Below are 14,068 nucleotides of genomic sequence, written 5' to 3'. Positions count from 1 at the left end.
AGGCCCTGCTCCAGGCATCATAAATTTAGAAGTCAATTGTCTTCCCCTATGAGCAGAATTTATCTGCTATGACTTTTTTGAGGTGGAAATAAAATTCCCTCTGTTGAGAGGTTCAATAATCATCTCTTCACTCTTTTTGAAGAAAGGAGAGTTTATCTAGTCCACTGAGATTTTGGAAGCAGATTTATGGGTCCTTTATTTGGAGTCTGTTGCTCTAATTTGTGGTAGTTTGATCTGTGGTTTTAATTTGGATAGCTCAATCCGATGCATACTTACTCAGAAACATGTCCCATATGTTCAATGGGGCATACTCCCTAGTAAAAGTGTTTAAAACTGCAGTTTAGGTGTAAATTTTACATTATTTGAAAATATGTTATTGTAAACTGCCTTGGGAGTAGTATCTATTGTTGAACTGAACTGAACATACAGTAAGAAGGGCTATGCTGGATCAGACCAAGGGTCCATCTAGGCCAGCATTCTGTTCACACAGTGGCCAACCAGCTGTCAACGGGAAACTCATAAGCAGGACAGGAGTGCAACACCACCCTCCCGCCCATGTTCCCCAGCAACTGGTGTACACAAGCTTACTGCCTCCGATACTGGAGGTAGCATAGAGCCATCAGGACTAGTAGCCATTGATCATTTCAGGCGCCCTCTTCTGCACCTTTTCCAGTTCTAATACAATATCTTTTTAAGGTGCGGTGACCACAACTGTACACAGTATTGTAACTGTGGTTGCACCACAGATTTATATAAGGGCAGTATGACGTTGGCAGTTTTATTCTTAATTATTTTCCTAATGATGCCTAACATGGAGTTTGCACGCTGGGTCGACATTTTCATCAGGTTGTCCACCACAACCCCAAGATCTCTTTCTTGGTCTGTCACTGCTAGCTCAGATCCCATCAGGTTAGGCTTGCAGTCGGGATGTTTTGCCCCAACATGCGTCACTTTACGCTTGCTCACCTTGAACTAAATTGGCCATTTGGATGCCCACTCTTCCAGTTTGGAGAGATCCTTTTGGCGCTCTTCGCAATCCCGCCCTTTCCCCACCACCACCACCACCCCCCTAAATAATTTGGGGTCATCAGCCAACTTGGCCACTTCCCCGCTCACTCCTAATTCCAGATCATTTACGAACAGGTTGAAAAGCACTGGTCCCCCGTACAGATCCCTGTGGGACCCCACTATTTATTTCCCTCCTTTGGGAGAATTTACCCTTGACCCCTCCTCTCTGCTTTCTGTTCTTAAACCAGTTGCTGATCCGTAAGAGGACTGGATACCGGTATGGGAAAAAATCAACATTTTAAATTAATACATTTTCCCACTGGGTACATTCGGGGCGTTGATGGATAGCTTGCCTCGTTTGCTTTTAGAGCTCCTCTTAAGGGCGCGAGCTGCGCCTGTTTGGGCAGGCGAAAGTCCTACAACTCCCAGCATTCCCCAGCCAGCATAGCTGGCTGGGGAATGCTGGGAGTTGTAGGACTTTCGCCTGCCCAAACAGGCGCAGCTCGCGCCCTCGCGCTTGAGGCCTTAATCGAGATTAAACGAGTCCGCAGCTGGAGTCCCGTGTGCCGGTTCTACGTGCCGCTGGATTCGGCGCCGGAGGCTGGCAGCCTCGGGCCGCCGCTCGACGGGGCCGCCTTCGGAAGAGCCGCGCCCCGCGCCTGGCGCACCCGTCACCGGGGCTGAAGCCCGGGGCGCCGCGGCGCCATCCCGCGCGAGCCCAAGCGCGCTTGGTCGCCAGCCGCGGCCGGGCCCGCGGGCGGCTCCGGACGTGCCCTGACCCAGCGCGCTCCGCCTTCAAGTCGACTCCGCACCCCGGCGAGGCCGGGGCTGCGCCCAGCCAGACGCCGCGGCCCGCCTCGCCTTGCGCGCAGCAGCGGCGGCGGCGGCGGCATGGAGGGCGGCTGCTCGGGCGGCTACGAGGCGTTCGCGGCCCTGCACGGGCCCGCGCTCGGCGCGTCGGGGGTGCCGCCCGGCTACTGGGCTCGCCTGTGGCACAAGCTGGAGCACGAGGTGGGTGCCGCGCGCCGGCCTGGCCGGGCGCTCCGGGGAGAGGCGCGGGCGCCGCGGCGCGCGTGCAGCGCGCGGCCCCGTGTGCGCGCGGCGGGGGAGCCCGTGGCGCTCCCTTCACGGCCCCGGGACGGGGCGCCTGGAGGCGCCTGATCCCAGCCGGTCCCGGGGCGGGCCGGCAGCCCTGGACTGGGGCCCCGTGGGCGCGCGGGGCGGGGCGCGGGCCCGTCCTCTCCCGGTGCGCCCGCTTCCGCGGCGCGCGCTCGGCCCGCGCGGCCCAGCGGGAGCCCCCGGGGGAAGGTCCCCGTGCCCGGAAGCCGGCTGTTTGCGAGCAAGGAAGCCCGGGGCCATCGCCCGGGTGGTTCGGGATCACAGGCGCCAACGTCCTGCCTTCCAGGAGAGGGGACCCGCAGCCTCCGGCCTCGCGCAGCGGGGTGGGCGCGGTGGCCTTGTAGGCCCCTTCCAGCCCCGCCGTTCTGTGGCCCGGTGGATCTTGTCCGTTGCTCAGGGCGCAACCCGGTGCAGGTCGAGACGGAAAGAAGCCCTGCCGCTCCCAGCGTTCCCCAGCCAGCCGTGCTGGGAGTTGTAGGGCTTTGTTCTGTCTCCACCCGCACAAGATTGCGCCCTGAAGTGGCTTTCGAAACAAGCAGGCGGTTTGAAATGAGGTTTATTGGTTTATTTCCTGCATTTCTATCCCGCCTTTTTTCCCCTCTTGCGAGGAACTCGGGGCGGCTTACATTATTTATTTATTTATTTATTGCATTTATGTTGTTGCTGTTCAGCCGTTCAGTCGTGTCCGACTCTTCGTGACCCCATGGACCACAGCACGCCAGGCCTTCCTGTCCTCTGCTCTCTCCCGGAGCGTGCTCAAGTCCATATTCATTGCATCGGTGATGCCATCTAGCCATCTCATCCTCTGCCGTCCCCTTCTCCTTTTGCCTTCAGTCTTTCCCAGCATCAGGGTCTTTTCCAGGGAGTTTTCTCTTCGCATTAGGTGGCCAAAATATTGGAGCTTCAGCTTCAGTATCTGTCCTTCCAATGAGCAGTCAGGGTTGATTTCCTTGAGGATGGACTGATTTGACCTCCTTGCAGTCCAGGGGACTCGTAAGAGTCTTCTCCAGCACCACAGTTCGAAAGCAATTGCATTTATACCCCGCCTTTTTTCCCTTGCAAGGAACCCAAGGCGGCTTACATTAGCCGCCTCCTCTCCATTTTATTTATTTATTTATTGCATTTATACCCCGCCTTTCTCCCTCTCGCAAGGAACTCAAGGCGGCTTACATTATCCTCCTCCTCACCGTTGTATCCTCACAACAACAACCCTGTGAGGTGATTGATTGATTGATTGATTGCATTTATACCCCGCCTTTTTTCCTCTTGCCAGGAACCCAAGGCGGCTGACATTATCCTTCTCCTCTCCATTTTATCCTCACAACAACAACCCTGTGAGGTGGGTTGGGCTGAGAGTCTGTGACTGGCCCAAAGTCACCCAGTGAGCTGCCATGGCCGAGTGGGGACGAGAACCCGGGTCTCCCGGCTGCCAGGCCAACACTCTCGCCGCTGCACCACACTGTGGATAATCTCACTGTTCTGTTAAAAGGTTTTGCTTGGTTATTAGTGATTAACTTGGGGAGAACTTGTATTGGGGCAGGACAGTGGTCTGAGAAAGGTTGTTTTTTTGCTTTTGTATGTTTTTTTTAATCTCGGTCTTTAAAAAATGCTCGAACCTTACAGTAACAAATCTAGGAAAGGGGGAGGGAGAGCTGAGAGATGCAAAGAGGAGGCACTGGAGGATTTATGTAATGGTAAGGAATCATGTTTCATGGAACAGAAACTTGATATGTGTGCGTGTACTTTTTATTTATATAAGTTTTTAATCACTGTGCAAATATTTTACGAAATTATAATACAGGAACTGCTCAGAAACCCTGTGTAGAAGCAATGAGGAGCTCGTTTTGTAAAACATGTACTGAAAATGGATGTAAGTTGGGAGAGTAGTCCAAGAATAGGTGTGCCCAACATTTTAAATACTCTCCCTTCCACAATAACGAAGGCAGGAAAAATATTTTCCTAGTCTTTTAATACACATTTGTGATCTCATAATACGTTGGTATTTTTCTTTACAATAAATAATTCTTTCAACTGGCACAGCATGTTCTAAACAATATTAAATATATTATTGTTGCTGTTATTATATACAGCACTTTGACACTAATCATTTAAATTAATGATTTAAATCACAGTTTAAATCACTAGGGAGAAAGATTCTAGGTAATCATTTTTAGTGGAGGTACATTAAGGTTATATTAAACAATAATATATATTCAGAGATGTAGGTTTCATTAGAAGGTAGGTACACATTGGAGGATACAGACAGCCTGAGGAATCAGGACTGCATGAATATGTTCTGTTCACGTTTGGTTTCACTTTCTATTCCCCTCTGCTCTCCCTTGCATTTGTATCCAGACTCCTCCTTGTTCAGATCTGCTCCGTCTCCCCAAATTCTCTATTCATTTACCTTCTTTGCACTTAGGGAGAGGAGAGCGAGAGCATGCACTTCTGTACACACCTGCAGTGCAGAATAGGACTGATCAGGTTATCTCCCATCTCCATAAACTGCTGTTAACATATTCATAGAATATAATTAGAAGTTTAATTAGTATTCATGATCATATCTTTGACCTAGGCTCTTTTTAAATAATTGTTTTAAGAAAATTTCAAAATCCGATTTAAATTTTTAAAATCCGATTTAAATTCCCCCCGAAAACAATTATTATTGTCTGAGCCCTAACACGCTAAACAACTCCTTTGAACCCAGTTTTCAGCACCAACAGAAACCGATTTCACAGAAGGCAAACACTCCCCCCCCCCATCTGCCTGCCAACTCATTTTCCCCATCTCTCTTTCTCTCTCACCCTGGCTCACCACCCATAGATGTGTGTGCTCACTCACTCTCATAGATCTCATCGAATCATAGGGTTGGAATGGTCCTACAGGACCGTTGAGTCCAACCCCCTGCTCAATGCAGGAAGCCTGATTCCCAGGCGGTCTCCCATCCAAGTACTAACCACAGCTGACCCTGGCTGGATGTGCCTGATCTTGTCTGATCTCGGAAGCTAAGCAGGGTCAACCTGGTTAGTACTTGGATGGGAGACCGCCTGGGAATCAGGCTTCCTGCACTGAGCAGCGGTTGGACTCCATGGTCTTGTAGGCCCCTTCCAACTCTACGATTCTATGACATTGAGCAAAGGGCTGGACATGCCCGATCTCGTCTGATCCTGGAAGCTAAGCAGGGTCAGCCTGGTTAGTACTTGGATGGGAGACCGCCTGGGAATCAGCCTTCCTGCACTGAGCAGTGGTTGGACTCCATGGTCTTGTAGGCCCCGCCCAACCCTACGATTCTATGTCCACCCCAAACATAAGGACGCTTTAAAAAGGTAGGGAACACATTCATTTCATCCAGATCAGTGCATTTGGACTAACTACTGTTCTCATGTCCGATACTCAAATCACACGTAGAACGTGTGTGTTCACATATCCCACCCTTCCCCCAAAGATATCAGAGCAGTGCACGTGGTTCCCCAACCCCCATTCCATTTTATCCTCATAACAATCTTGTGAGGTAGAGCAGGTTGAGAGGGAGTGACTGGCCCAAGGACATCTTTAAGGCTGAGTAGGGATTTGAACCCTCTTCCCCCCCCCCCCAATCCCAGTTTATCACTTTAAGCCAGGGATGGGGAACTTCTGGGCTGGATGTGTTCCAATAAGCCTTCGCATCCAGCCTTTTGCCCCATCTCCTCCTTGGCCGCTGTACGCCGTGGTTGGACCTCCAAGCTCCCAGATGTGCCTGTCTGCCGGCCTCTCATTCTCCTCAGCAAAACTGAGGAGAATTGGATAGGCATGGGTGGGGAAGGATGGTACGTGTGTGTGGTGTGAGAGAAAGAGAGTGTGGGGTGGCTCTGGCCCTGCTCACTACTGGTGTGTGGCTCTGAGGGGGTGTGGGGAGGTTCCCCACTCCTGCCAGAAGTGCCACACCGCACTGGCTCACAAGTCGCCAGGGAGTTCTGTCTGTGTGGCTACTGTGGGGCCTGCTTGTGTTTGGGATCGCATGGAGCTGCTTCTGTGCAAGCCAGGAGCACACACCTAGGCCGCCACACAGGGAGTACGGCAAGTGCCGCAACACTGTTGAGGCCGCTGCCGTTCGTGGAAATGTGGTGCAGCGAAGCCTCCTCCTTGCAGCTCGCTCGGCGTACACAAGCCCGGCAACAACTGTAAGGAGGTTGTTCAGTTCTGTGCCACTGGTGTGAAGTAGGCCAGCCCTCACGCTGTTGATCTCCTGAGGCACAGCGTAATTACCCGCCCTTGCAGGAGTCTTTAATTTACCATGGCACACGAGAGATGCTCTCAAGCTGCATCTGCCTTGGTACACGTAACCGAGGAGCAGCGGGGTTAAGAAGCAGCTGCTTTTAAATACATTATGTACTTGCTAGAAAGAAGAGATGAAGAAAATAGTCAACCAGTATCTTGTCAGAGGTTTGTTGCGTCGTCTAGATTCTAACCACGATCCATATGCTTATTAGCAAATTATTCAGTATCCAGCTGTCTGCTGTTTTTATTTTTTCATTATTACACTTATCTCCCACCTCTTTTCCTCTTGCAAGGAACCCAAGGCAGGTTACATGATCCTCCTCCTCTCCATTTTATCCTCACAACAACCCTGTGAGGTAGGTTAGGCTGAGAGCCAGTGACTGGCCCAAAATCGCCAGCGAGCTTCATGACTGAGTGGAATGAGAACCTAGGTCTCCGAAGTCCCAGTCCAACACCCTTAAGGTGTCGCGGCTAAGTGCAGGTTACATGCAAACAGCTGAAACTGAGTTCTGGCCCCATTGTTCTTTAAAAACAAAAAGCTGCCTTAGCAGGAAGGTATTTAGAGTGGGGAAGGGAGGGGACACTTGCCCTTTCCCTGACAGCTGCTTGTCCACTTCCCCCATCACCACTCCACAGCTTGCTTGCTTGCTTGCTTGATTTATTTTTCTGTAGCGCCCAATAGTCGAAGCTCTCTGGGCAGTTTACAAAGATTAAAATCACAAAGCTTTAACAGAGTTCTTGCAGTGTTACGGGGAGGAGGCTTGGGATGATTTGGAGGAGGAAACGGCAGGAAAGAACAGGGCTAAGCACCCCTTCTCCCCCTTTCGTCTCTGCTCTAAATTTCCATTTCTCGGAGTGGCTTATTTTTCTAAGGAAATGTTAAAGGGCTTGGAATTTTAATGAAATACGCAATTAGGCCCAAAGAACATAAGTTGGGACATAGGAAGCTGCCTTGTACTGAATCAGACGACTGGTCCCTCTAGCCCCATATTGTTGACACCCACTGGCACTGGCTCTCCACGGTTTCAACCTGGAGATGCCTCCTACATGCAAAGCAGATGCTCCACCACTGAGCTACAGCTGCCTCTAGTTAGAAAATGTCTGGTCCAGATCTTTCTTCAGCCACCAAGCCTTTGGTCATCTGTTATTCTTTATAAGCCTCCCCCTTTACCTTCTGCAACAGAGGGATAATGATAATCACCTACTCCATATTGGTGGAGTATGGCCTACTGGGTCATACTCAAAAGTTCTGTAGAAATGCTGAGTGGCGTTGTTATGCACAGTGCTGTCCATGTTACACAAACGCCTTTCTCTTCACTGCCATAGTAAGGCTCCCGCTTTGTTCCTAGTAGAACAAATGGTGGCATTTAATTCACCGTAGTGTGTTGCAGTGTGAAATCTTCCACGAAGGTATACATCTATGCAAGATTGAATCAACCAATGTTTTGGGGCACCATTTATTAACAAGTCCCCAAGTTTTTTTGGGGGAAAAATAGTGTAAAGAACATCTTTGGGGGGGAAAATTGTCATTTCTTGTAGACTCTTCCATGTAAACTCTAAACCCCTCTAGGCCATTTAGGAGACACAACTAAGTTAGGGCGCAGTCCTATGCATGTTTAGACAGAAAAAAAGTCCTACATCTCCCAGCATTGTAGGACTTTTTTCTGTCTAAATATGCATAGGATTGCAACCCTAAGTTCCTGAACTTAAGGAAGAAATGCCTCAGTTTCTGCTAAAATAGTTGGGGGTAGGGTTAAATGAGCTGGTGAGAGCAAGTGTATATTTAAAAGATTACTCCCAAAGGTGGCGAAACTTTAAGAGGATCTTGGAAGCCTCAACATATATTGGGGATTCCCCCGTTCCCCCCGGCTGTGGCATTTTGCTTGAGGATAAAGCAGGTCTGTGCAAGTTACAACCCACTAAACAATGTAGCCCATGAAGTTGTATTTTCAGTAGCTTGACAACTCTCTCCCAGAAAGCTTGCTGTCCCAGGCAGGTAGCAAAACCAAGAGCTTTTTCTGAGCTGGTGCGCTGTGTTCACCGTGGGGGGGTCACAAGGTATGCTACCTCGATGTAACATTTAAAAAAAGAATGCTGAAAATGTACGAAAGGCACTAGGAGAGTGCTTCTGCGAGGACCCACCTATTTCTTCTCATCTCTCTCCCCACCCCCTCACCCCCTGCCTTCATGACTAGGATCATGGCATCCAGTATGTTACATGGCCATCAGAATAAAACCTGGTGCTCTTTCGGACTACTTCCCTTGTTATCTGTGTGGATGTTTCCCATTTTCTGGAACGTAAATTAGCAAAATTTGAAAACTTAGATGCTTAATATGAGCAAAACCTTCTCTGATCTCATTATGTTTATAATTCATCGGGCCTAACAGCTTTCCTTCCTGTTCCACACCTTTAAGCATGTTAAAGAGCTCTGCCTAGTGACCAGTTGTGTCTTGATGAGTCTTGTAAAACTTAATATGTTAGAACAGGCTTCTCCTCCTAGTGTCTCTTTTTTCTGCCGTAGCTTTAACTTTATTAGCTAAATCTCTAGAAGCTTTTATTTTAAACTACTAGGCATTACTGCTTTTTTTTCCAAAAGCAGGTCTCTTTAAGCAGTTCGTTAACTTGGCTTCCTCTCTGCCCATATTTCTAAATCTATTTCTAAATATAGAAAGCTACCATGGAGGAGCATTCAATCATGTGAGCCACCATGTGTAATCTGGAGTGGTATGGCCTAGACGCAGGTTTATTATCTCAGTGAGAACTGGGCCACTGCTAGACTATTTACCTATTTTTTAAGAAGTCCAAATTTTGCAGCCTGAATAAATTTAAATTGTGTAATTTAACTTCTGAAGTTTAAGGTTTTTCGTAGTTCAGGTTTGTTGTTTTGTTTTGCAAAGCTTTTCTCAGCAAGGCTCAAGAAGGAGAGGAGGAGGAAGTGAAAACACTTGGTAACTGGAGTTAGGTAAGACATAGGAGTTCAGTAGGTAATGGTAACCAAGGGGATGGATATAGAGCTAAGCAGGGTCTGAAACCCCGTTGGCCTACCTTCGGGTATTTTGAGCCTTCTCCATAAAAACATAAGAGCGTCCATCTAGGATGCCATCCTGTTTGCAGCAGTGGCCAGCCACATGCCTCCATTGCCCAGGGCAGAGCATTCCCCATATTTCTCTGGCACGATGTAAATAAATCTGGCGTAATACGGATTTAAAGTAATGTCTGTTTTGGCCCTTATTCATTCTTTTTGAGAGGAAAGAATTGTGTGAATAGGGCAGCCATGTGTCCTTGTCTCTGTGCGGAGTGTCTACCACATAATACCTTATTCACACAACTTCACCTTCCCTAATTATAGAGCAATGTTAAATCTTAAAAGTGGCCGGGTTCGCACAATCACAAAAGGGGAAATAAGCCACCAAGGCTTATTTCCCCTGCCACATGCGCTGGTCATGTGCCAGGGGGATTTGCATGATTACCCTTGCTGGCACAGCTTGCTCTATCATGTGAACCCGGCGAGGGTGGCTTGTTGCCATGTAGAACCCATGGGCTGCTGTAGGGTTCTGGGGTCGCTTGGTAAGCACGGCAACAAACCGCCCTCACCAGGTTCGCACAACACAGCAAGCCGCACCAGCAAGGGTCATTATGCAGATCCCCCCAGCATATGACGGGGCACGCTTGGCAGGAGAATTAAGACACCTATCGTGCGAACAGGCCCAGTGTAATAACAGTTACAGCTAACCACAGAGCTAGCAGAGTCCACCCAGAGGTTGAAACCAGCTTCTAATCCTGGTTTCAGTCTCTTGAGCTGACAAGACAACTATGGAGCAGCATTTAATCTGAAACTGTAGAACACTGCTTCACAGTTGATGCTAACCAAGGAAAGGAAGAGGAAATTCATGCAGGCACAGAGAGGGTGGCGCCTGACCTCCAACCGTGGTTTGATCTGGAAGGGTTGCATCTGAGCTTGAGTTAAACGTGTGGGTCCAGGCGTTGCTAATTCAGATCTTGCCTGTGCCACAAACTCTCTCCAGGTGACCTTAGGCAAGCCGCTGCTCTCTCAGCTTCGTACCCCTCCACCCCTGCATTATCAGTATAGTGAAGCCTACTTTACAAGGCTGTATAAGGATTACTGAGCTCGTGTACGTTAACTGATTTGAATATTCAAACCCTCTCTTTCTCTCTGGGGTGTGTGTGTGTGTGTTACATATTACGTGCTACATATTATTGTCCTAAGCAAAATGTAGGCAGAAGTGCTCTTTCTGTGGTGTCCTGTGAAGGGAGGAGAGTGGTTTGTTAGAACAGAAACTACGCCAGTGTTTCTGAGCAGCACAGGATTGGCCCTTGTGAGACACAGCAAACGAAGAGGATTACTCTGTCACTAAGTGAGTGTCAGGGCTGTTAGGCGTATCAACCTGGCCACCACCCACACGTCATATATTCTGTTGCTGTCCTTCGTGTTTAGTCTTGTCTTTTGCTAGATGACATATTTGTATAATCATTTGCATCCTACAAATGGATGCATCCATGCATGTGGAAAGGGCCAGAGCTCTCCGGCTGTTGAAGATAACGCTCTTCATCCTCTCCTGATGAGTTTGGGGCGTATTTGTCCTGGAGCAAGTGCTGGTTTCTCCAAGGTGCTGAGTTGTCGTTTTAATTAGAAAAGTGACTCCTCTTGTAACATGTGATGCATGTGCCCTGTCCAGGGATATCTGTACTGAGAAGCAATAGGAAACAGCAGCTTTAGCCAAATGACCCTTGAAAGGTTCTGTTGGCTGCCTTGAGAGAGCTTTTCCTGAAGCTGGTTGGTGGTTATGTTATCCGATTATTGGTGTGGCTGAACTATGATGTATTTCTGTGGTAGTATTTGGCTGGTTTATATTATTTTTGGTACAGCTTCTAGTGTATTTTGAATAGAAAAACATCCATATATTAAATAATTCCGCCCCAAGCAGGGTGGGGGGACAATTCAGAAGTTAATTAGCTTGGCAGAGAGATGCCTATATTTGGCATGAATTCTATGTGCCAAGGCCCAGAGTTTCAAAGAACTGGAAGTCTATGGCAAGACCTTGTCAAATATAAGAAGGGAATGGCATGGAGGTTAGTAATGGAAGGACAGTAGAGGTGGGGAATAGTAGCCTCTGGGTTCGGACAATCAGCAGAGGAAAAGAAGCCACTGTGGCTTATTTCTCCTGCCCAGCATGTGCTGCTTACATGCCCCCCATTTCCCTAATTTCCCTGGCTGCAGCATGGGTTGCCGTGTTGTCCGAACCCAGCAAAGTGCATGGCAGGGCTGGCTTCCAAACCACCCCAAAACCCCATGGGGTGTGGGTGGTTTGGAAGCCACACCCACCACATACCTCGCTGGGTTTGAAGATACGGCAACCCATGCTGTGGCATGGGTAATTAGGCAAATGGCAGGTGTGCAAGTGACTTGGGCCTTGGCGCGTGCCACTGATTATTCGAACCCCGCCTCTGACTGGGTTCGCCCAACATGATAAGCCACGGTGAGTTGTGAGCCATGTTTGTTTCAGAGTGGTTTTCATGTTGCCCAAACCCAGTAATGTGGTTTGTTAGCCACACAAAAGCTACTCTGGCTGGGTTCAGACAACACAAGCTACTGGGAAAAAAACATGGCTCACAACGTACCATGGCTTATCGTGTTGTGTGAACCCAGTTGTGTTGGGGACGGGGGAGGCAGTGTGTTGAAGTCCAGCCCCCAGAACACTGGAAGCCCCACCGTTGATTGTCAGATGTTCTTTTTTACTTGGCGATGCTCGCATGTTCCTCCAGGTTTCTCCACAAACAGTGGAACACTATATCACCCGTTCGATGTTGGCCTTACTTTAAAAGTTCGTGATTACTTTTCAGTTTCCCTTCTCCAAATATCAATTGCATAGATCCTAGCTTAGTTTAATATGTCAACATTATTTTTAAAATGTTTCCACAATTCCCAGGGTTGTTGTGCCAGACAGTGTTGATTGCTCTGTCTGGCCCTCACTGTATAGCAGCTGGCGCCATTGTATAACATACAGATGGTGCTTTTAACATCTGGTACCAGTTACCAGATTCAGGGAGTTACTGGAAACCTATTAGTGCAAAATTGTTCATCCCTCAAAAACCCTCAACATTTTTGCTATGACATGAATAAAACTGAAAATAGATAATAAAAATCTCTTTTCAGTTCTACATGTGCGGCTACAAAAATAATGATGGTGTTTTCAAAGCCTTAAAAGTACATTGTTTTTAGATAATAGCCCCTCTTGTTCTCTGCCTATGCACCCCACAATTACCTGATAAAAATGTAAAACATAATGGACACTTGACTCTGTGTTTTCTGAAATAGGCATCCCTACTATTCTACAGACAGTTTTTTCATATACCATTAAACAATACTTTTCAGGGAAGGCTGTTTACATGTGCAGCTGCAGCTTGGTTAATGCGTAGACCTAGTTCACACATAATGTTAAGCCCCAAATCCTAGCTGTATAAATATATGCATGGTCATTTATAACTGGCTTTGCTCCTCTCTTCACATGTGTGAGCTAGCAAGCCAGGATTTGGCATTGAACCATCACTTTCAGTGGCATGCAATCCAGGAATGATGATTAAATATTTGTAAATAAACCCTGGTTTAAAGCTAGTTTCTATCGTGGCTCATCTGCAAGCACTTGCAAGCAAGTTCGTGGTTCACACATCATGGGGAACTGTGGTTAAATGGTGAATCCTGGCTTGTTAACTTGGTCATCATGCAAAGAGGGTTGTAAAGCCGGGTGCATGCTGCTCATACATATCCTGGCTTGTAAAGCTAGGATTTGGGGCTTAGCATTACATGGTGCTATGGAGCTATGTTGACTTGAACGCTGCTATCGATGCCGTGTCTTTTGAGGTGTTCAGTACCCTGTTTGGTGGGATCACTTTCAGCTTTTGGAGCCTGACAAGACGCCTGCATCTGTATGACCCAGCACATGCTCTCTCGACCCTTGCCCTTCATGACTTCTTCGAGCTAGCCACAAGGGAGTGACTGGATGGATCAGGGCAGTGGTGAAACCATCATTGTGTGATGGCGTGGTCCTTGCTCCCCTGAAGGAGGCAACGATGTGGCTGCTCCTGAAAAAACCCTCTGTAAAAGCCTAATTCCAGCAAAGGGGGCATTTGGGGGCGTTGCTGCTGGGGGGGGGAGAGCTAACTTTCCTCTTCCCAACATTGTGACCACCCCCTTGAAAAATGGCCCCTTCCTTGCTGCAATCAGGCTTTTTAAAAGCCTGATGGCAGTGGGGGACGGGCAGTGTATGTGTGTGTCCGTGTCCAGGGGCCATATGGCAGCATACGTGCCTGGAACCAATTCAGCCCTCGGGCCAAAAAGGTTCCCCACCTCAGGGTATACTGATGGCTCTAGGATAAGGAGAGGGGCAAGCCCTTTATTTGGTGACACCTTCATATTGATGGGTTCATATCCATCTGGAAGAAAGGGAAGCTGACTACTTTGTACCATGCAACTGCAGGCACAAGTTGCCAGAGGTCAGGCTGTGAGTGTGTTTTCCTGGATGTTGGTAATTGTCAGTAGAGCATGGAATGGCCTGGGCAGGGTCGCCCACATTCCTACATTGAACATAAGACATAAGGGACATGTATGGGGAGAGTCCAGTAAGCCTAGGTTTAATCATTGCAATTCTAATTTGGCACAATCAG

At 48.4% G+C, this 14,068-nt stretch overlaps 1 protein-coding gene across 4 annotated transcripts in view; it reads left to right on the top strand.

Annotated features, from left to right (window-relative positions):
* The first annotated feature begins 1,674 nt into the window (after nt 1-1,674).
* The window catches only part of TTLL12 (tubulin tyrosine ligase like 12), a 36,084-nt gene continuing 23,690 nt past the window's right edge, over nt 1,675-14,068 (top strand). For 2 of the 4 annotated variants that reach the window (XR_014784497.1, XM_084811229.1), the window contains exons 1-2: nt 1,675-2,019; nt 3,401-3,466. Coding sequence is in view for 2 of the 4 variants with exons in the window: in XM_084811229.1 (XP_084667355.1) it covers nt 1,900-2,019; nt 3,401-3,466 (186 nt within the window). In the remaining 2 variants the exon portion in view is untranslated. The remainder of the gene's footprint in view (nt 2,020-3,400; nt 3,467-14,068) is intronic. The other 2 variants (XR_014784498.1, XM_084811230.1) reach the window with 1 other exon arrangement.

Source organism: Heloderma suspectum, chromosome 7 (assembly GCF_057233095.1).
Source record: "Heloderma suspectum isolate Gila_16-S chromosome 7, 16-S_ref, whole genome shotgun sequence".
Taxonomy (NCBI): Eukaryota; Metazoa; Chordata; class Lepidosauria; order Squamata; family Helodermatidae; genus Heloderma; species Heloderma suspectum.
Note: the sequence above shows the minus strand (reverse complement) of the source record. Positions and strands in the feature narration are given on the sequence as shown.